General features: G+C 37.7%; 1 protein-coding gene across 2 annotated transcripts in view; it reads left to right on the forward strand.

Annotated features, from left to right (window-relative positions):
* LOC139843872 (alpha,alpha-trehalose-phosphate synthase [UDP-forming] 1-like) overlaps positions 1-22,932 on the forward strand; it is a 35,826-nt gene that overhangs the window by 3,188 nt on the left and 9,706 nt on the right. The window contains exons 1-7 of one of the 2 annotated variants that reach the window (XM_071834045.1): positions 18,810-19,041; positions 19,453-19,792; positions 20,567-20,664; positions 20,744-21,132; positions 21,953-22,067; positions 22,187-22,288; positions 22,430-22,580. In XM_071834045.1, coding sequence (XP_071690146.1) covers positions 18,991-19,041; positions 19,453-19,792; positions 20,567-20,664; positions 20,744-21,132; positions 21,953-22,067; positions 22,187-22,288; positions 22,430-22,580 — 1,246 coding nt within the window. In that variant the 5' untranslated portion in view covers positions 18,810-18,990. Of the gene's footprint in view, positions 1-18,809; positions 19,042-19,452; positions 19,793-20,566; positions 20,665-20,743; positions 21,133-21,952; positions 22,068-22,186; positions 22,289-22,429; positions 22,581-22,932 lie in introns of those variants that run through there. The other variant, XM_071834046.1, reaches the window with a different exon arrangement.

The following is a 22,932-nucleotide window of genomic DNA, read 5'->3' on the forward strand; positions in this document are numbered from 1 at the left end:
ACCTTAGTTTGTATTCGAAATCACAGGTCATAGGTCAAACTTTAGTGAAACTTATGAAGTTAATCATTTTCCATCATGTAAACAACCTTAAATGATTATTTTTCTAAAAATACTTATATTTTGAGTTAAATTATGAAATTTTTATGTGTTATCATATTTATAGTAAAAATCATTTTTCCAGAAAATAAACCTCCAATTCAAAGTTTAAGATGGTTTTTAATTATCCAACCCAAAATAGCCCCCGGTTGCACTCCAATGTCGTAAATTCAGTTTTTAAGGTGTTCTTTGAAAAACCAAGCTATACCTTGTTAAATTTACATATATTTAAGTTATATTACAGGTCTTGAAGTATTTTAAAAGTTAAGTTAGAAGGATCTATTTAGTTTGCAAACAAGTTTGAAAACTTTCAAACTATGTTCTTGTTGTTAAAATTGTATACCACAAAATATGATAGCTATATATATATATGAATCGAATAAGGTTATAAACATAGATTCTACCTCAAGTTCCTTGGACAAGGTTGCTGTAAAAGAGGAGTAAAAACTTAGAACCAAAAGGGTGATGGAAGTGGATGAAAGATTGGAAGTAAGTTGGTGTTCTTGGAAGGATTTCTTGAAGTGTTTTTGTAAGGTTTTCTTATGAGGTTTAAGTGTTGTTTTTGAAGCTAAATGATGGGGAAAATGCTTGGAGATGATCAAGTATGAAGTTAAGAGTATTTTGAGAGAGAAATGGAAGTGTAAGTATGAGAAAATGGGGTGAAGAAATGGTGTGCATGCATAAAAACGTTTTTAGGTTATAAAGGAAAAAAAAGATACCTAACTTTGTTTTCTTGCTAAATAATTCATGCTACTTGACAAATGGTTGGTTCCACATGTTTCTTAATCATTTAAGGCTGCTAAGGAGCAGATTTTTATTGGTATATACCAATAGTAAATACATCTAGAAGCTGCGTATGATACGGGTACATATACCCTAGGTATACGTATAGAAATCTTTGAGAAAACGGAACGAGGATTCAAATATAGCTATCTTTTGTAAATATACTTATATTGTTTTATGTATGTAAGCCCTTTAAAAGTGATTAAATACATTACTTATACGATATATGTATAAACATTATAGGTTATAAGTATTTAAGTCAAATAACGTTACGTATGGTTATCGTTTTGAAAACTTAAGTTAGTAGTTTCAAAATATACTTATAACTTATTGTTATTAATACAAAATGAGATATTAAAACATTCTTAGATCATGTTAAATATGTATATATACATATATATACACAAACGTATAATTATCATATATTGTATAGTTCGTGATATCATCGGTCAAACTAGACGGTCAAACGTTGTGTAAAACTCTTTTCGAAAACATAAGTCTCAACAATTTGGATTGCTTATCATGTTGGTAAGGTTTAATTTATGTAAATATTAATCTTATAAGTATAGAACGATCGAAAAAGTGCGGGTCGTTACATTACCTCCCCGTTAAATAAATTTCGTCCCGAAATTTTAAAATTGTACCTATTTTGCGTCATCGAGAAACAAGTGTGGATACTTTTGTTTCATCTGATCCTCTCGTTCCCACGTAAACTCGGGACCTCTTCTAGCACTCCAACGAACCTTAACGATCGGTATGTTGCTCTGCTTGAGCTGTTTAACTTCACGATCCATGATTTCGATTGGTTCTTCGATGAATTGTAGTTTCTCGTCGACATGGATTTCTTCAAGAGGAATGGTGAGGTCTTCCTTTGCAAGACACTTCTTAAGGTTTGAGACGTGAAAAGTATTATGTACTCCGGCGAGTTGTTGCGGTAACTTGAGTCGATAAGCTACCGGTCCAATGCGTTCGATGATCTTGAACGGGCCTACGTACCTTGGGTTCAGTTTACCCCTTTTGCCAAAACGTATTACACCTTTCCATGGTGATACCTTTAACATAACCATGTCACCGATCTGAAACTCTAATGGTTTCCTTCGAACATCAGCGTAGCTCTTTTGGCGACTACGGGCTGTTTTCAATCTCTCCTTAATTTGTACTATCTTTTCAGTAGTTTCATGTATGATCTCGGGACCAGTTAATTGTCGATCTCCTACTTCATTCCAACAGATAGGAGATCTACACTTCCTTCCATACAATGCTTCGAATGGTGCAGCTCCTGGTACTAAATCTATTTGAAATTCTACAGATCTAAATGGAGGTAATCCCGGCAATTCTTCCGGAAAAACTTCAGGAAAATCTCTTGCCACAGGCACATCGTTGATGCACTTCTCTTTCTTTTCGACTTTATTAACATGTGCTAAAATAGCATAACATCCCTTTTCTAAACACTTTTTGGCTTTCAAACAGCTAATGAGTTTTAGCTTTGAATCACCCTTTTCTCCATAAATCATCACCGGCATTTTATCCTTACAAGGAATGCGAATTGCCTTCTCGGCACACACAACTTCAACTCCTACTTTGGACATCCAGTCCATGCCGACTATTACATCAAAACTTCCTAATTCTACGGGTATCAAGTCAATTTTAAACGTTTCTCCGGCTAAATTTATTTCACAATCACGACAAATTTTATCGGCTTTAATTAGTTTACCATTAGCTAACTCAATCATGTACTTAGCATCTAGAGGTAATGATGAACAATTCAATTTAGTGTAAAAATTTCTATACACGTAACTTCTATCGGCGCCAGTATCAAATATAATAGATGCTGATAAGTTATTAATGGTAAACGTACCCGTAACAAGCTCCGGATCTTCGCGTGCCTCTCTAGCATTAATAACAAATGCTCTCCCACGTGCAGGTCCGACATTCTTCTCTGGATTCGGGCACTGACTCTTATAGTGACCTTGTTTTCCACAACCAAAGCAAGTAACGGTAGCCAAAGCAATTCTATTTGCATTGGTGGCAGGAGTCTTGGTACCATTTGTATTTGTAACGAGGGCCCTACAATCTTCAGCAAGATGACCCTTTCGATTACATTTGTTGCATACCACATTACAGTAGCCAGAGTGATGTTTGTGGCATCGGTTGCATAAAGGATTTTGTCCTTTATAACCAAAGCTTAAACCACTACCCGCACCTTGCGTGTTTTCTTGTTTCTTAAAAGATTGTTGTTGGTTACCTCGATCATAATTTCCATTCCACTTTCTTTTGTTACCTGATACCTTCACATCAGTATTGGATACTTTCTTATCCATGATGACCTGATCCATTAGCTCGTTTGCCATAGTTATAGCTTCATGAATTGTCTTAGGTTTCGATGCTGTAACATTTGCCTTGACCTTTTTGGGCAACCCATCTTTGTACATTTCAATCTTCCGTTCTTCGGTTGGGACCAATTCAGGACATAGCAAAACTAATTCCATGAATCGCTGATTGTAGTTGGTGATTTCAGTACCAACAACCTTCAGGCTTCGTAATTCATCTTCCAACTTCCTAACCTCGTTCCTTGGACAATACTCGTTGATTAACATTGTTTTGAATTCTTCCCAAGGAGTATCATAAGCTACATCTCCTCCTACAGCCTTCACATAATTTTTCCACCACGTGAGTGCACTATCTTGTAAAGTGCACGATGCATACTTGGTCATGTCCTTTTCAACACAACCACTTATTTTAAACACAGTCTCCATCTTTTCTATCCACCGGGTTAAACCGATCGGTCCTTCTGTTCCACTGAATGATGAGGGCTTGCAAGCTTGAAAAGTTTTGTAAGTGCACCCCACACGAGGATTTGGGTTAACTGCAGCACCTCTTGCAGCCTCGACCCATAACATTCTGTCGTTCACTCGCTGATTGATGAGTTCCTGGATTTCTTGTTCCGTCATTCGGTTCAATCGCGCCATATTCTTCTATAAGAATGAAAAGAAAATAATTATTCACATGGAATATTATAGATGTAGTGTATATTTACAGTACATTATAGCTTATTAATAATATGAACCAGGTATTATTATAAAAGCCTTTTCTTCTTATTAGCGTTTTATAATTATATCTAGGGTAGTACCTACCCGTTAATGTCCATACTTAATAGCTTAGTACAGAATCAATTACTACCATCTAAATAATACTTAACCATGGAAAATTATTGCATTTCACACTTCACTATTTTACATATGCTTATCTTACATCGAACTTTAAACAAACCACACTAATAATATTATACAAAACATTATATGATCCCATGGTTTAATACGGCAGCGCATCGTTTGGTCTATTTTCTAGGACGTTTAGGTTCAAAGAATCGCTTAACGCTTATCCTGGCTGTCTGCCTATATTTTGGCTATGGGACTGAAGAACTGGATGCCGGGATAGAACGAATAGGAATAGCGGGAATAGGGGTGGTAGTGTCTAGTGGAGTTGGTGCCACATCATCCTTATTAAACTCAGGATTTGAATTTTCTAATTCATTAGCCTTTCGTTTCTTTCCTAGTTCGAACTCTTCTTTTGTAATTTCCTGTATTTCTTCCTCGGGTTCACTTTCCTCCTCGGGTTCACTTTCCTCCTCGGGTTCACTTTCCTCCTCGGGTTCACTTTCCTCCTCGGGTTCACTTTCCGGGTTCTCTATAGTCGGTTCATCCGGAATTTGTGAGTCTTCCCCAAAGATATTATTTTCGTCATCGGATAGGTTAATGACTGGAACACCATCTGAAGATTCTGGTTCGGAGTCGCTGAATGTGATAACAAGTTTTGAGCCCGACATCTATCACACAACAACTAACCCATTAGTACTACATAATATTTACATATAAATTTTAACCAACAATGATAAGCAATGGTTTTTAAATCAGACCCGGTCAAAGTCCAGACTTACTAATGTATCCTAACGACTTATCAGTTAGACACACTAATGCAAACCTGGTTCGCTAAGACCACCGCTCTGATACCACATGTCATAACCCGTCCTTAACCGTAAGAACGTGTTAGATAACGTATGATTTCATTGCGAGGTATTGACCTCTATATGCGACATTTTTAAAAGAAAAACTGCATATATTATACATTACAAACCATGATTCTTATTTTTGATACAAGCTTTGGACGAAATAAAGATGATTATCGTTTAGCGATAATCTTCGACTTACAAACTTTACAAATGATGATAACAACACGATTTCTAGCATATTTTACAACACAAATCCTCCGATATGCAGTTTTATTTTTGACACAAATATGCATACTCAAGATCTTGTTTAAATTCAACATGTTGCAGCGGAAGCTTCTAATTATCACCTGAGAATGAACATGCTTAAAACGTCAACATAAAGTTGGTGAGATATAGGTTTAGTGCCGGCAGCAATATATATATAGACCACAAGATTTCGTATATAAACAGTTTAATAAAAATATTCTAAGTGGTTGAGCACTTGGTAACCATACTTAACAATTAATCACGTCGCATATTCCCTTTAATATGAAATCTTACTACACTGTACCAAGTGTAGTCACGAAACGAAGTACTGTGCAACCGTTGAATACTGGTCGTCCAGTTCGGTTGGGGTTGTCAAGCCCGATAGATCTATCAACAGGATTCGTGTTTACAATACCGCTGTAAATATTAGTTACCAAGCTACAGGGAAGTATGCCAGTGGTACAACTCAACGTAGAATATATATTTTTCAGTTACTTGTGTCCATAACGTAAAACATAAAATACATGTATTCTCATCCCGAAATATTTAGAGTTTAAAAGTGGGACTATATACTCACTTTCGTCTTGAAGATATATATAATTTGACTTGGTCTCCGGTTGATATCACGAACCTATCCATATATAATATATCAATACCTTTTCTTTTTAAACAAACGTCACATATATATACTTGTTATACTTTTAATACTTTTAATAATTCCTTAGTCCGTAGTTAGCAGTTCGTTGTTAGTAATTCAATTTTAATGGTTCATTTTTAGATGTTTAATATACCCGCAATGAAATAAATAAAATCCCCAACGAAATAAATAAAACCCCATCGTATATGTATTGGTCGAGATTAATCTTGACCCATGGTACCGGTGTTGTCAAATGACGTGTTGCGTACATAAAGTACCGGTGTTGTCAAATGACGTGTTGCGTACAATCATGGGATCTTATGATTAATCTTCTCGTATTGTTTACGGGTGATCCTGAACCATATAAAATTAAATTATGAGTACATATATATAAAATATCATGTTATTTTAAAAAGATGTGATTTATTTAATTTTCTCCAATTATTTTCGTAGCTAAACTAGTCTTAGATATCCGATCTCGTTTTGGTCATAGTTTCTTCGTTACAACTCCGTTTTCGTTGATTCAACTTGCCACTTCCTTGGATCGAGTCCCTCTTTAAGACTATGAACTGTAAATACCTTAGTTTGTATTCGAAATCACAGGTCATAGGTCAAACTTTAGTGAAACTTATGAAGTTAATCATTTTCCATCATGTAAACAACCTTAAATGATTATTTTTCTAAAAATACTTATATTTTGAGTTAAATTATGAAATTTTTATGTGTTATCATATTTATAGTAAAAATCATTTTTCCAGAAAATAAACCTCCAATTCAAAGTTTAAGATGGTTTTTAATTATCCAACCCAAAATAGCCCCCGGTTGCACTCCAATGTCGTAAATTCAGTTTTTAAGGTGTTCTTTGAAAAACCAAGCTATACCTTGTTAAATTTACATATATTTAAGTTATATTACAGGTCTTGAAGTATTTTAAAAGTTAAGTTAGAAGGATCTATTTAGTTTGCAAACAAGTTTGAAAACTTTCAAACTATGTTATTGTTGTTAAAATTGTATACCACAAAATATGATAGCTATATATATATGAATCGAATAAGGTTATAAACATAGATTCTACCTCAAGTTCCTTGGACAAGGTTGCTGTAAAAGAGGAGTAAAAACTTAGAACCAAAAGGGTGATGGAAGTGGATGAAAGATTGGAAGTAAGTTGGTGTTCTTGGAAGGATTTCTTGAAGTGTTTTTGTAAGGTTTTCTTATGAGGTTTAAGTGTTGTTTTTGAAGCTAAATGATGGGGAAAATGCTTGGAGATGATCAAGTATGAAGTTAAGAGTATTTTGAGAGAGAAATGGAAGTGTAAGTATGAGAAAATGGGGTGAAGAAATGGTGTGCATGCATAAAAACGTTTTTAGGTTATAAAGGAAAAAAAAGATACCTAACTTTGTTTTCTTGCTAAATAATTCATGCTACTTGACAAATGGTTGGTTCCACATGTTTCTTAATCATTTAAGGCTGCTAAGGAGCAGATTTTTATTGGTATATACCAATAGTAAATACATCTAGAAGCTGCGTATGATACGGGTACATATACCCTAGGTATACGTATAGAAATCTTTGAGAAAACGGAACGAGGATTCAAATATAGCTATCTTTTGTAAATATACTTATATTGTTTTATGTATGTAAGCCCTTTAAAAGTGATTAAATACATTACTTATACGATATATGTATAAACATTATAGGTTATAAGTATTTAAGTCAAATAACGTTACGTATGGTTATCGTTTTGAAAACTTAAGTTAGTAGTTTCAAAATATACTTATAACTTATTGTTATTAATACAAAATGAGATATTAAAACATTCTTAGATCATGTTAAATATGTATATATACATATATATACACAAACGTATAATTATCATATATTGTATAGTTCGTGATATCATCGGTCAAACTAGACGGTCAAACGTTGTGTAAAACTCTTTTCGAAAACATAAGTCTCAACAATTTGGATTGCTTATCATGTTGGTAAGGTTTAATTTATGTAAATATTAATCTTATAAGTATAGAACGATCGAAAAAGTGCGGGTCGTTACAAAAGTCGAGTCTTGGCCATTTATGGGCGGTTGTGAGTAGTGGAGTCATTGAATGCAAATTGGAACATTAAATGCTCAAGTGGGAGTATTGTGGTTAATCCCACTAGTTGTGAAATTGAATGTGCACTTAATGATTTAGGTACATTGCGTTGAAGCTCGGAAGTGCTAAATCATCATCTTTGTGACAAGGTGAGTGGAATAATTATATGTGTATGTATATAATTTATTTACTTGTGGGGTGTGGGTTTAAAGTTCGTTGTTGACGATACCATACACTAGAGTATATTGTGTTGTGATGAGGGTTTAAAGTTCGTTGTTGACGATACCTCACGTATGGAATTAAAGTTCGATGTTGACGATGCCATACGACTATTGTAGTGAGTTGATGAGGGTTTAAAGTTCGATGTTGACGATACCTCATATGTGGGTTTAAAGTTCGGTGTTGACGATACCACATTAATGTAGGCGAATGGGGTTTAAGTTCGATGTTGACGATACCATTCGTTGGGCTAGCCTTGAGATCTCGAGTACTATGGATGTTGTGAACATCATCGTTATATTTGTGTTTAGCATATTGTATTGTTGTGTTATATGCTATTGTTATACTAGTCTTGTTATCGTGGTACTTAGCGTTATACATGTGAAGGGTATGCTAATTGTGTAACTAGTATGTATGCGGACTTGGTAAGTGTTTGCAAGTAAGTAGGTTATATATATATGTATGTATAATTGTTGCAGTCACTAAGTCTTGCTTACCCTCTCGTTGTTTACCATTTTATAGGTTCCGGCTTGGACAAGGGTAAGGGCATACGGTTGGATTAGTTGTCTCCCGTTTATGTTGACAGGGGGCGCTTTTGGGATAGCTTTTGAAGTGGCCGAACGTTTTGGGTAGTTTAGCCTCAAACCATGCTCGAGTGTCGTTTGGGTTATAAACTATCATTTGTTGTTGGTCAAACTTGTATCACATTCGTTAAGGGCCTTTGTGCCTTTTTGTAGACATTAAACTCGTAGTGTGTTTTGACGAATCGTGTGGAATGGGTTACATATTTAATTGGCGCGTAAATGTGTATTGTATTTAAAAAAAAATAAAAATTATCGTACGGAGTACGGGTTGGGTTGTTTCAAGTGGTATCAGAGCATGGTCTAAGGGATTTAGGCGACTTGAGATAGGTGCCTAGACTTGGACTTTATTGTGTGAGAGCTTTATGCGGGACTTGTAGGACTTTGGGTCTAATCGGGAATTGTTAGTGCCTTGGTTTATATGAACTAACCTTGTGCTAATTGTTTTGTATTGTGTTTAGCAATCATCAAGCAAGACGGACGTTGTACTAGCGAGTTAATGAGACTTGCTCGTGTAACAACGATTAGCTACCGTTGTTACGAGTGCAAATCGTGTCAAACGAGTAATGTACGACGATTGTTGATCAAGATGGGGTAGTGTGGTGTACATGTATATACTTACGTGTTATGTCTTTCGTTACATGGTTTAACCTACTTCCTTTTATAGAATGAAGACGAGAAACGGACCCGATCATGATAACGGAAGTACAAGCGAGGACGTCGAGTTTTCGGCTAAGGTTGAGGCCGACTTTAAAAAGTTAAAAGCGGATTTTCTTACGGACGTCCGAAAGGTCTTCCAAGATTCGGTCGATGGGCAAGTGACCGATTTGATAAATGAACGAATGAAGGCCACTATCGAAGAGGCCCTTGATGCTAGAAACGTTTATCCTCGCGGTGAAGGAGGTGAAGGAAGGCGGGACTTCCACTACAAGAATTTCAAGGATACTCAACCTCCGATGTTTAATGGAGTGAGGGATCCATTGAAAAGCACTTGTTGGATTTCCGATATCGAGGGAGCTTTCCGTACCGCGGAATGTCCTCCCGAGAAGAAGACGAGATATGGGTCTAGCATGTTACGTGAAGAAGGCAAGTTATGGTGGGACGATAAAATCAATTTGTATGGCGAAGAGCAGTGCATGTGCTTGACATGGGAGGAGTTTAAGAAGGAATTCTTCCAAGAATACCGAACTTCTTCCGACCTTGATAGAATCCGGGACGAGTTGCATCATTTGCAACAAGGTTCAATGGACTTGGTTACTCTCAAGTCTACCTTTTTGGCAAAGACTCGCTTTTGCCCGGAATATGTTGGTGACGATCACAAGTTAATGAAAGATTTCTACCGTACTTTGAACGACGAGTTCAAGGGTAAGATTAGTCGGGGAATGGCTAAGACTTTTGAAGAGCTATACGAGTTGGCTCGGGGTTTTGAGCCGGAGGTTCCAAGAAAAAGCGATTTCACTTTTTCAAAAAGAAAGTTTGAAGGTTCGAGTTATTCGAATTTTTCAAATAAAAAGAACAAGAACAAGAAGGGTTCCGAAAGTGTCAATAGTGTGAAGAAGGGCACTACCGGTGGTTTTGGGAACTTTGTCCCTACTTGCTACAATTGTGGGGTACGTGGACATATGGCTCGAGATTGTCCGAAGCCAAATTCAACAAACAAGCTCACTTGTTTTAATTGCAACAAAGAAGGACACCGAAAGTCAGAGTGTCCCGATTTGAACAACGATAATGTTAAAAGGCTAGAGAAGGCGGTGGGTACGGCTAGGGGTCGAAACTATTTGATGACTAACGACGAAGCCAAGCAATCCAACGAAGTTGTCTCAGGTACCTTCTTGGTTAATTCTAATCCGGCAAGGATTCTTTTTGATAGCGGTGCAAATTTGTCGTTTGTGTCTCCAAAATTTGTGCCTAAACTTGATAGACCGTTAGCTAAGTTAAGTCGTCCGGTAGAAGTCGAAATAGCGGATGGCAAGACGGTGCTAGTGGTTGATGTGTGTAGGAATTGTGATGTCGTTTTTTGTACCGAAAACTTTAAAATTGATCTCATCCCTATGACTTTGGGCGATTTTGATATCGTTGTTGGTATGGATTGGCTCGATCAAAATAGAGCCGATATTGCATGCCATGAAAATTTTATACGTGTGAAGACCCCAAGTGGGGGAGAGTTGATTATTCACGGTGATAAGCGAAGAAGACTTGTGCCGATATGTTCTTTCGCACGGGCACGTCGTTTTCTTGTTAGTGGTGGCATGGCTTTTCTTGCCCATGTTGTTGATACTCGTGACGAGTCACCACCTATTCGTGAAATTCCGGTGGTTAGTGAATTCGAAGACGTTTTTCCAGACGAGTTACCGGGTGTTCCGGCGGAAAGACAAGTTGAATTTCGCATTGAGTTGGTTCCGGGAGCTACTCCCATTGCTAAAAATCCTTATCGTTTAGCACCGACGGAAATGCAAGAGTTGTTAAATCAAACCCAAGAGTTGCTTGAGAAGGGTTTTATTCGACCGAGTGCTTCGTCGTGGGGCGCTCCGGTTTTATTCGTGAAAAAGAAGGATGGTAGTATGCGGATGTGCATCGATTACCGGGAGTTGAATAAAGTGACGATCAAGAATCGTTATCCGTTGCCTCGGATTGACGATTTGTTTGACCGACTCCAAGGTGTGACGTATTTCTCTAAGATCGACCTACGGTCCGGCTATCACCAAATGCGGGTCCGTGAGGAAGATATTGAGAAAACAGCTTTTCGAACGCGTTATGGGCATTTTGAGTTTGTAGTTATGCCTTTTGGTCTTACGAATGCACCGGCGGCATTCATGGATCTAATGAACAGAGTATGCCAACCTATGTTGGACAAGTCGGTAATTGTGTTCATTGACGACATACTAGTCTACTCGAAAAGTATGGACGAGCATGAACGTCATTTGCGTGAAGTATTGAAGACGTTACGAAAGGAGAAGTTGTATGCTAAGTTCTCCAAATGTGAATTTTGGCTAAGGGAAGTTCAATTCCTTGGTCACATTGTGAACAAAGACGGTATTCAAGTGGATCCGGGGAAGATAGAGACGGTGAAGGTTTGGAGACAACCGACTACGCCTACAGAGGTCCGAAGTTTTCTCGGATTGGCGGGTTATTATCGTCGGTTTATCCAAGACTTTTCTAAGATCGCTTCTTCGTTGACGAAATTGACAAGAAAGAATGCGAGATTTAATTGGGAGAACGAGCAAGAAATTGCTTTTCAATTGTTAAAGGAGAAGTTATGTCAAGCTCCGGTGTTAGTTTTACCGGAAGGGGTGGAGGACATGACGGTTTATTGTGATGCCTCGTTAATTGGACTCGGGTGTGTTCTAATGCAAATAGGTAAAGTCATCGCTTATGCCTCTCGACAATTAAAGGAACACGAGACGAGATATCCGACTCATGATCTTGAGTTGGCAGCGGTTGTGCATGCGTTAAAAATTTGGCGCCATTACTTGTATGGTGTCAAGTGTACGATTTATTCGGATCATAAGAGTTTGAAACATCTCTTTAATCAACGAGATTTGAATTATCGTCAACGTAGGTAGATGGATGTGGTAAAAGACTACGATTGTGAGATACTTTATCATCCGGGCAAGGCGAATGTGGTCGCGGATGCGTTAAGTCGAAAGAGTCATCACCCGGCGTTACGATTGGGATTGTTACGTATGATTATTACTAACGATTTTCTTGAGAAACTTGGTATGATTCAAATAGAGGCTTACGTTCACAACAAGCATGCGGAGCGAATTGTGGGACAATCGGAGTTCATTACTATGGGCTCGCGGGGTCTGTTGTCTTTTCAAGGAAGAGTGTGGGTGCCTAAGATGGGGGATTATTGACAAGTGCTACTTGATGAAGCACATAAGTCAAAGTATTCCATTTATCCGGGCGCAACGAAAATGTATCTTGATTTAAGGAAAGATTATTGGTGGTCGAGCATGAAACGTGATGTTGTGAAATATGTTGAGCAATGCAAAGCCGAGCACCAAAAGCCGTATGGTAAGTTACAACCGTTAGAAATCCCGAAATGGAAATGGGAGCACATTACCATGGATTTCATCACAAAGTTACCTAAAACGGCGAGAACCCAATTTGATTCGATTTGGGTTATAGTTGATCGATTGACGAAAAGTGCTTTGTTTCTTCCCATTAAGGAAGCGATATCGTCGGAGACCTTGGCTAAGTTGTTTATCAAGGAAGTCATCTCACGACACGGTGTTCCTATATCTATTATTTCGGATTGAGATACTCGTTTTACATCTCGGTTTTGGGAAAAGTTTCATGAAGATATGGGTACGCAATTGAAATTGAGCACGGCGTATCATCCTCAAACGGACGGTCAAACCGAACGTACGAATCAAACTTTGGAGGATATGTTACGGGCGTGTATTATCGATTTTGGTGGTAGTTGGGACGAGCACTTACCTTTGGTGGAATTCTCGTACAATAATAGTTATCATACTAGTATTGGGATGCCACCATATGAGATGCTTTATGGGCGTAGGTGTCGAACCCCGATTTGTTGGGGTGAAGTGGGACAAAAGGAAATCGGGAGTACTAATTTGGTTTTAGAGACGAATAGCAAGATTGATATGATTCGAGAGCATTTGAAAGAGGCTCAAGATAGGCAAAAGTCGTATGCCGACAAACGTAGACGAACGATCGAATTTCAAGAAGGTGACATGGTGATGCTTAAGGTTTCGCCATGGAAGGGTATTATTCGATTCCGGAAACGAGGAAAGTTAGCTCCTCGGTTTATTGGACCATTTAAGGTTTTAGCTCGTGTTGGTGAAGTCGCGTATCGTTTGGAATTACCCGAAGAGCTTGCGGTGATCCATAATACATTTCATGTTTCCCATCTCCGGAAGTGTCTTGCGGATGATTCGTCTTGGGTGCCATTAGACGAGATTGAGCTAAATAATAAGTTAGAGTATATCGAGGAACCGATTGCCATACTTGATGAGAAGGTCAAAAGGTTGAGACATAAAGAGGTTAGGACTTTTAAAGTTCAATGGCGCCGTAGTAAGGGTTCCGAGTTTACTTGGGAGCCCGAAGAGTTTGTGTTGGTTTATCTCCCTTCTTGTCATGCGGCTTGGATCGCGAGGACGCGCTCCGATTCAAGTGGGGGAGAGTTGTAACATCCCGTTTTTCCCGTACATATCGAAAGGTACATACTTAATCATTTGTACGTATGTAACTCGTTGTTTATGCGTAATTGTGTAGATATATATACATATATATATATATATATATATATATATATATATATATATATATATATATATATATATATGTACTTGTTAATGTGTGCGTAAATAAGTCTTAAAGGAGCTTCGGTTAGTGTTAAGTCTTGTGAGACTTAGATATGAGAGTTAGACGTGTATTGGAGGCTTGAACAAATTAATGTTGTGTAAAACGATTTTTGTGTTTAAGATGGTCGAACTGACCAGATCGTGCCTTAGGCCGCGCCGCGACAAATGGTTTCGCGCCGCGGCAAAGCAAGCAAACCAGGGTCAGAAGTTGAGTTAAGAGGGGTGGTTTTTCCTTTGTAACGTCGCGCCGCGACATTTATCGCCGCGTCGCGACCGTCCTACAGTTCTGATTCCGGTTTTAGCTTAAATTAAATGACTTGGAGGGACAAAATGGTAATTTGACATATAAATCTGGTGGGAACATTAACTCTCCACCACACATCCATATATTTCATTTTCATTTCCATTTTCTTTCCTATTTCTCTCCCAAAACACAAAACCCACCTAGCTTGATCTTGAGATTTGAAGTTGGAGATTTGTGAATCAAACCTAGGAGCGGGATTTAAAGTTGTTCCTTGTGTCTCTAGCTACGCGTTGATAGTCTCGGTAAGTTCTAACTCTAAGTTTGAGTTTTATTGGTTAATGACTAGGGTTTTGGGTACTAGTGATTTGTATGACCCATTTGAGGGTAAAATGGGTGAGTTTGGGTTATGTTGTTGTAATAAAACCCTAATAGCCATAATCTAGGGTTTTGGCCTTGTGATTTGAGGTTGTAAGTGTCAATTGGTGTTGTTAGTCACTAATGCACTTTAAGATTTATGAAAGAAGGGTTAATGGGTAAGTTTGACTTGATTTGTGAGTTTAAGTGAGTTAAAATGGGTCAAAATGTACTAGTTGACCTAATGGGATGAAATGGGTATGGATTACCCTAAGTTTGTGTTAATTGAAGTTAATAGACTTTAATTTACTAGTCTTAGTGATTAAAGTCGAGTCTTGGCCATTTATGGGCGGTTGTGAGTAGTGGAGTCATTGAATGCAAATTGGAACATTAAATGCTCAAGTGGGAGTATTGTGGTTAATCCCACTAGTTGTGAAATTGAATGTGCACTTAATGATTTAGGTACATTGAGTTGAAGCTCGGAAGTGCTAAATCATCATCTTTGTGACAAGGTGAGTGGAATAATTGTATGTGTATGTATATAATTTATTTACTTGTGGGGTGTGGGTTTAAAGTTCGTTGTTGACGATACCATACACTAGAGTATATTGTGTTGTGATGAGGGTTTAAAGTTCGTTGTTGACGATACCTCACGTATGGAATTAAAGTTCGATGTTGACGATGCCATACGACTATTGTAGTGAGTTGATGAGGGTTTAAAGTTCGATGTTGACGATACCTCATATGTGGGTTTAAAGTTCGGTGTTGACGATATCACATTAATGTAGGCGAATGGGGTTTAAGTTCGATGTTGACGATACCATTCGTTGGGCTAGACTGGAGATCTCGAGTACTATGGATGTTGTGAACATCATCGTTATATTTGTGTTTAGCATATTGTATTGTTGTGTTATATGCTATTGTTATACTAGTCTTGTTATCGTGGTACTTAGCGTTATACATGTGAAGGGTATGCTAATTGTGTAACTAGTATGTATGCGGACTTGGTAAGTGTTTGCAAGTAAGTAGGTTATATATATGTATGTATAATTGTTGCACTCACTAAGCCTTGCTTACCCTCTCGTTGTTTACCATTTTATAGGTTCCGGCTTGGACAAGGGTAAGGGCATACGGTTGGATTAGTTGTCTCCCGTTTATGTTGACAGGGGGTGCTTTTGGGATAGCTTTTGAAGTGGCCGAACGTTTTGGGTAGTTTAGCCCCAAACCATGCTCGAGTGTCATTTGGGTTATAAACTATCATTTGTTGTTGGTCAAACTTGTATCACATTCGTTAAGGGCCTTTGTGCCTTTTTGTAGACATTAAACTCGTAGTGTGTTTTGACGAATCGTGTGGAATGGATTACATATTTAATTGGCGCATAAATGTGTATTGTATTTAAAAAAAAAAAAATTTATCGTACGGAGTACGGGTTGGGTTGTTTCAAGTGGTATCAGAGCATGGTCTAAGGGATTTAGGCGACTTGAGATAGGTGCCTAGACTTGGACTTTATTGTGTGAGAGCTTTATGCGGGACTTGTAGGACTTTGGGTCTAATCGGGAATTGTTAGTGCCTTGGTTTATATGAACTAACCTTGTGCTAATTGTTTTGTATTGTGTTTAGCAATCATCAAGCAAGACGGACATTGTACTAGCGAGTTAATGCGACTTGCTCGCGTAACAACGATTAGCTACCGTTGTTACGAGTGCAAATCGTGTCAAACGAGTAATGTACGACGATTGTTGAGCAAGATGGGGTAGTGTGGTGTACATGTATATACTTACGTGTTATGTCTTTCGTTACATGGTTTAACCTACTTCGTTTTATAGAATGAAGACGAGAAACGGACCCGATCATGATAACGGAAGTACAAGCGAGGACGTCGAGTTTTCGGCTAAGGTTGAGGCCGTCTTTAAAAAGTTAAAAGCGGATTTTCTTACGGACGTCCGAAAGGTCTTCCAAGATTCGGTCGATGGGCAAGTGACCGATTTGATAAATGAACGAATGAAGGCCACTATCGAAGAGGCCCTTGAAGCTAGAAACGTTTATCCTCGCGGTGAAGGAGGTGAAGGAAGGCGGGACTTCCACTACAAGAATTTCAAGGATACTCAACCTCCGATGTTTAATGGGGTGAGGGATCCATTGAAAAGCACTTGTTGGATTTCTGATATCGAGGGAGCTTTCCGTACCGCGGAATGTCCTCCCGAGAAGAAGACGAGATATGGGTCTAGCATGTTACGTGAAGAAGGCAAGTTATGGTGGGACGATAAAATCAATTTGTATGGCGAAGAGCAGTGTATGAGCTTGACATGGGAGGAGTTTAAGAAGGAATTCTTCCAAGAATACCGAACTTCTTCCGACCTTGATAGAATCCGGGACGAGTTGCATCATTTGCAACAAGGTTCAATGGACTTGGTTACTCTCAAGTCTACCTTTTTGGCAAAGACTCGCTTTTGCCCGGAATATGTTGGTGACGATCACAAGTTAATGAAAGATTTCTACCGTACTTTGAACGACGAGTTCAAGGGTAAGATTAGTCGGGGAATGGCTAAGACTTTTGAAGAGCTATACGAGTTGGCTCGGGGTTTTGAGCCGGAGGTTCCAAGAAAAAGCGATTTCACTTTTTCAAAAAGAAAGTTTGAAGGTTCGAGTTATTCGAATTTTTCAAATAAAAAGAACAAGAACAAGAAGGGTTCCGAAAGTGTCAATAGTGTGAAGAAGGGCGCTACCGGTGGTTTTGGGAACTTTGTCCCTACTTGCTACAATTGTGGGGTACGTGGTTGGGTTGTTTCACTTAATCAAGTAACAAACTACACAAGTTAAATCACTGTAGACTACAAATAACAAGGAGAGAAAAGAATAACCTAAGACAAACACCAAAAATCATGCGTAAAATAAACGAAACTAAACGACAATGGTTGAAAGAATACCGACTGCCACCGCAATAATACAACTCAAGCAACCATTAAACACCATGAACCGCCACAAAGTGACCCCGAACTGCCAAAAAACCGGTATCACCTGCACCTCTAGAAACCAGATTTTCAACAAGGAGATCATCGCATGTTCCAAACTCAAAGGCGCCACGGTAAGGAAAGGAACTAACACACCCACGACAACAAGCAATCCAAATCTGCAACCGAAACTACACCCACCACCACCTCATTTGTTCCAGGATAATCACATACGAACCACCACCAATAGGGTTGTGGTTCACCCGACCATCCCACGAAAATCCTCGTATCTGCCCTCCTCTTATAGCCGTCAGTGGCTACCGCTAAATCGGTGTGGACTAACACAACAACAAAACATAAAACAAAGTTACACGGTCTCCAGTGGCCACTACCAACTGGGTGGTAGACCACCATACGCCCGACAACACAAAGAGTCACCAGGGCCTGAAACAGAAGAAGAAAAAGAAAAGAGTAGCAATGAGACTTCCCTCCACCACTACAGCCGGTGGTCACCACCAGAACAGTGGTGTGCCGCCAACCGCCACAAAAAAGGAGAGTTCCGGCAAGCTCCAATACCGTAGTGGGTCACAGATCAAGCAACAAGATAAGTCCTAACAATCATAGGCAAACTCACTGCGAAAACGACGGTGGAGGGTGGCTATGACCAAATGCTTACTTGACAAATAAATTTTGTGATTTGTTCAAAATCGCTAACTAGGTTTATAAGTTTTTTTAATTTTTAATTCTAGGTCCCTTAACCAAAATTGTAAGTTGTTTTAAGGATACAATATAAAAAGAACCACCGAGACATTGCTTGAGTGGCACAACTCCTATGTTGATCCTGGGCCCACGTCTTTGAAATAATAGGCGGATGTTCGAATCCTGGGAGGGGGTTTTTTCTCAAGGATTCTGTTGGGGTGATACGGCGCATGCCTTAAGCCTCTCGGTTTAATCCAAAGCACACCGGGTACCCAATGCGGCGATGGTGTGTGAAGATTTTCCTCCTAACGCGTGTGTGGGTGACAAATGAGAGCATTCGATGTCGATATCGCCGTTTAAAAAAATACAAAATAAAAAGATCACTGTGTCTTTAGACAATTTAGCTAATCCAACTTTTTATACAATAACTTCTTATAACCCACACAGGTATGTGTCATTAATTTATGTACAACTTAATTGTATAGGTAAAGATATTATGGCCTTGTTCAAAATTCTACCCTCCACAAGCATGCATTCATTTCCATAATCTGAATCTGAATCATCTTTTAAATCATAATACGGTTAACCTATTCATATTTATTTCTATTTCTAAATTATCTCAGCAAACGCTAATTACAAATAGATATATCCATATATATCCTGGCATGATCATTCTAATATATATTGATATATACACAAATTTGAACATTATTAAAAAAACGAGCATTGTAGGATTGTGATTTATATTCAATGAAGAACATTAGATCATCTGAAGAGATCGGCATTCTGCAACACGATTTGGTAGTAAATAACTCGAAAACAACCATCTTCATAATTTGTTAATATTTTGATCATGATAAATGACCAGATTTTGTATGTGCATGCCTTTGTTCCATATTGTTTAACTTCTGATTTTGGTCTCTAGTTAAAGCCTTCGATCTGTATTCAAACAGTTTTGTTCTATCATATGTCAAGTCAAACGTACATTTTTTACTAATTTCTTTCGTTATGTTGTTAAACTAGCTTTAAAAGATTAAGATTATCAATTGTTTCGGAAAAAATAAACTATACTCGATTGTATATTTTGCCCAATTAATGACATTCCAAGGTCTCAATTATCATTGAGCAAATTATGTTGCAGTTTTAGATCATTCTACCTTTTTAAGAAGTTATGATAAAGATCTGAACTTTAATTTCCCTGATTAATTGCAGGATGAGTTGCAGAAGTCAAATATGCATACAGATGATTACGAAAACACTTCAGCCATACTCAGAACTAGGCTTGAAAGACTATTGAGAGAACGGGAGTTAAGAAGATCTTTTAAGTCTCAAAATGAAGATGTTCATGGTATTGATAGTAATCATATTGGGAATGTGCAATTAGGAGCGAATAATGTTCCAACAAAAGAAGACGGGCTTAGAATTCGACCCACAACTGATAGACAACGGTTACTAGTTGTAGCCAATCGTCTTCCTGTTTCAGCAAGTAGAAAAGGTGAAGCATCATGGCATCTTGAAATGAGTGTTGGAGGACTAGTGAGTGCACTTTTGGGTCAGTTCTTAATTTTGATTATTCTTTTATCTTGTTACAATCGACGTCAACACATTTTAAATTTCAAGTCTCTATACATGTTCGTTCATGGCATATTTCCTTTATAACCTGTTCATGTTTTTGTATAACCTTTAAAAATGGCAATATGGGCGGGCTGCATAAATAAATACTGCAGGTATTCTAACATGTTTAAAAGATAATGAATTTGGAGGTTGTAAGCATTTTACCACACTATGATAGTTAAAGGTAAATTAGATTGATTTAAAAAGTTTAAGCCCTTGAAAACACTTGGGAGTGACTTTTGACCCGGTTGATCCAGCCAACCCATTTGACCCATTATTAATTTAATTACTGTATTTTATAACTCTGATAGTTGGAGTTTGTACCAGTTATAAATGGGTTGAAATTGTCACCTATAAATGCTTCACACTCTAAATGTTATTAAATCTTTAGAGAAAACAAGAACAAGTTTCAACAAACATTGACTAAGTTCTGGTTTAGTAACTGAAATCATCAGTAAAGCATGCCAACATACAAAAACTATGATAAAACGATCTAAATTGGTGAACTTCTATACTGTACTATTTTTCGATGTCTGCATTTACAGGTTTCGGAACTAAATTTTCCACAAATATCAGTTTATAAAGTCATGGTTTTGGTAACAATCAGTTACCCACTTAGAAATGGACCGAAAATATGTTGCATTTTTTGCGATATTCCTTTATATATGTAAACATTCTCATTTAAAGTCTAATGGAGAAACTTTTGATAAAGGTATAACTGAATTCGAAACAAAATGGATTGGATGGGCTGGAGTAAACGTACCCGATAAGATCGGTCAGAAATCACTCACAGAAGCTTTAGCTGAAAAGGTTCCGAGTGTGTTCATAAGTTTTTAACCATAACTATTAAAAGTCACGGTTATAAATTTTAAAACTTTTTGGTATGCAGAGGTGCATCCCAGTATTTCTTGATGAAGATCTTGTTAATCTGTATTATAACGGGTACTGTAACAAAATCTTATGGCCCCTTTTCCATTATATTGGTCTTCCTCAAGAGGACCGGCTTGCAACTACTCGTAGTTTTCAATCACAATTTGATGCTTACAAGAAAGCCAATCAGATGTTTGCGGATGTAGTGAACGAGCATTATATTCAAGGTGATGTCGTTTGGTGTCACGATTATCATTTAATGTTTCTACCTAAATGTCTTAAAGAACGCGATAGTAAGATGAAAGTTGGTTGGTTTCTGCATACGCCTTTTCCTTCCTCTGAAATTCATAGAACGTTGCCATCTCGGTCTGAGCTTCTAAGAGCCATTCTTGTAGCCGATCTAGTAGGGTGAGTACTATATGTTTCATAATGCATTCTAGAGATGGCAAAGTGGATGGGTCAAGTGGGTTGGGTAAAAGGTCAAAACGGGTAACTTTAGGATTCTAGGTTTGATCAGGTTAAAAAAACACAGCAAGTGTGATAAATTTGAATACAGAAGTTCACATCATTTCAAACTAACTATTTTTATCTGTTAGAGATAAAGCATAATCAAACTGACCCATTTATAACACAATGAACTGAAGTTGCCACTTCATATATCTTTAATCAAGTGGGTTACATAACGAGTCAAAACAGTACAGACTTAAACGAGCCGACATGTGTTGGAACGCGATATATATCAATAACTTTTTGTCCAGGATATTTAAAGTTATTTAGATTAAATTTAGGAAGTTATACACACATTAAGTACCGTTTGTGGGACTGACCTGTTTTCCTCATATAATATCTTTTTCTCTATTATTCCTTTTTGATCCGTTAAAAATAAAGCACAGCTCAAATGACCCAATACAGTATACCTGGCGAACTGGTCGGGTTGGGTCAAGGATCAAATGGGTTTGGGTCGAAACGGGTCAATTTTTAAATTGGTCGAATGGGTTGGGTCAAGACCCGGGTCGGGTTGGGTGTCGTTGTGTCGAGATCCATTTTTCAACGTGAATTTTTGGGTCGAATTGGGTCGAGACCAAATGGAGCCATTTTTTTGTGTTTGGGTCTCAATTGCCAGGTATAGAATACACCCATTTATAAGTAAATGAGTCAAAATTGCCACCTCTCATTAATCCATCCAAATGCTAATAATTAAGTTTTAATAGTGCATACTATATATCAGTTTCCACACGTATGATTACGCAAGGCACTTTGTGAGTGCGTGTACTCGAATTCTTGGGCTCGAGGGTACACCTGATGGAGTGGAGGATCAAGGGAAGCTTACTCGTGTTGCAGCGGTACATTTACCGTATTTTAAAAATTCACTTACGTAAACAGTAATTTTCATTCTTGCAGCACAAAAGTTATATAACTTTTTTAAACTTTTAATGATCCACATGATGCAATTTAACTGCAGTTTCCTATTGGGATAGATCCTGGTAGGTTCATACGAGCTATTCAACTTCCTCAAATTAAGGATCGTATCAAAGAACTGCAGCAAAGATTTTCTGGGAGAAAGGTAAATTAAAACTGAAATTTTTGGAGTTAATTTATTTATCTTATAGAAAATTGAAAGTGAGTTTTGACTACTGTTATAGAACTCATTGATTATTTGATTGTAGTTTTTGGATAAAGTGAATATGATTTTATACATGTATAGGTGATGCTAGGAGTTGACCGCCTTGACATGATTAAGGGAATACCTCAAAAGATTTTGGCGTTCGAAAAGTTTTTAGAAGACAATCCTGAGTGGCATGATAAAGTAGTGTTGCTTCAGATTGCTGCGCCAACAAGGACAGATGTACCTGAGTGTATGTTTTCTATGATTTAATGTATTTCTTATTCACAATTCGTTAGTTTTTAGTTAGTTTTGGTAAGTGTGTCCATTTGAGTTGTGTTTGATCTCAAACGGTCGAAAATAAATTTGTTTAGCTAAATGGTTAGCGGGTTATAGTGGATGAACAGGTCAAACAAGTTGAAATTCAATCAAAGTCTACTTTTATGCAGACTTCATATCTATTCTAAAAAATTGAACCAAAAGTGTTTGTATATCAACTTGAGCTGTATCTACCTATACCAAAATATGACAATTTCAACCCATACCAGTTTTGAACCGTTTTTAACCTACCCATCTTATCACCTCTAGTTATCGACCAATTATTT

This window comes from Rutidosis leptorrhynchoides, chromosome 4 (assembly GCF_046630445.1).
Source record: "Rutidosis leptorrhynchoides isolate AG116_Rl617_1_P2 chromosome 4, CSIRO_AGI_Rlap_v1, whole genome shotgun sequence".
Taxonomy (NCBI): domain Eukaryota; kingdom Viridiplantae; phylum Streptophyta; class Magnoliopsida; order Asterales; family Asteraceae; genus Rutidosis; species Rutidosis leptorrhynchoides.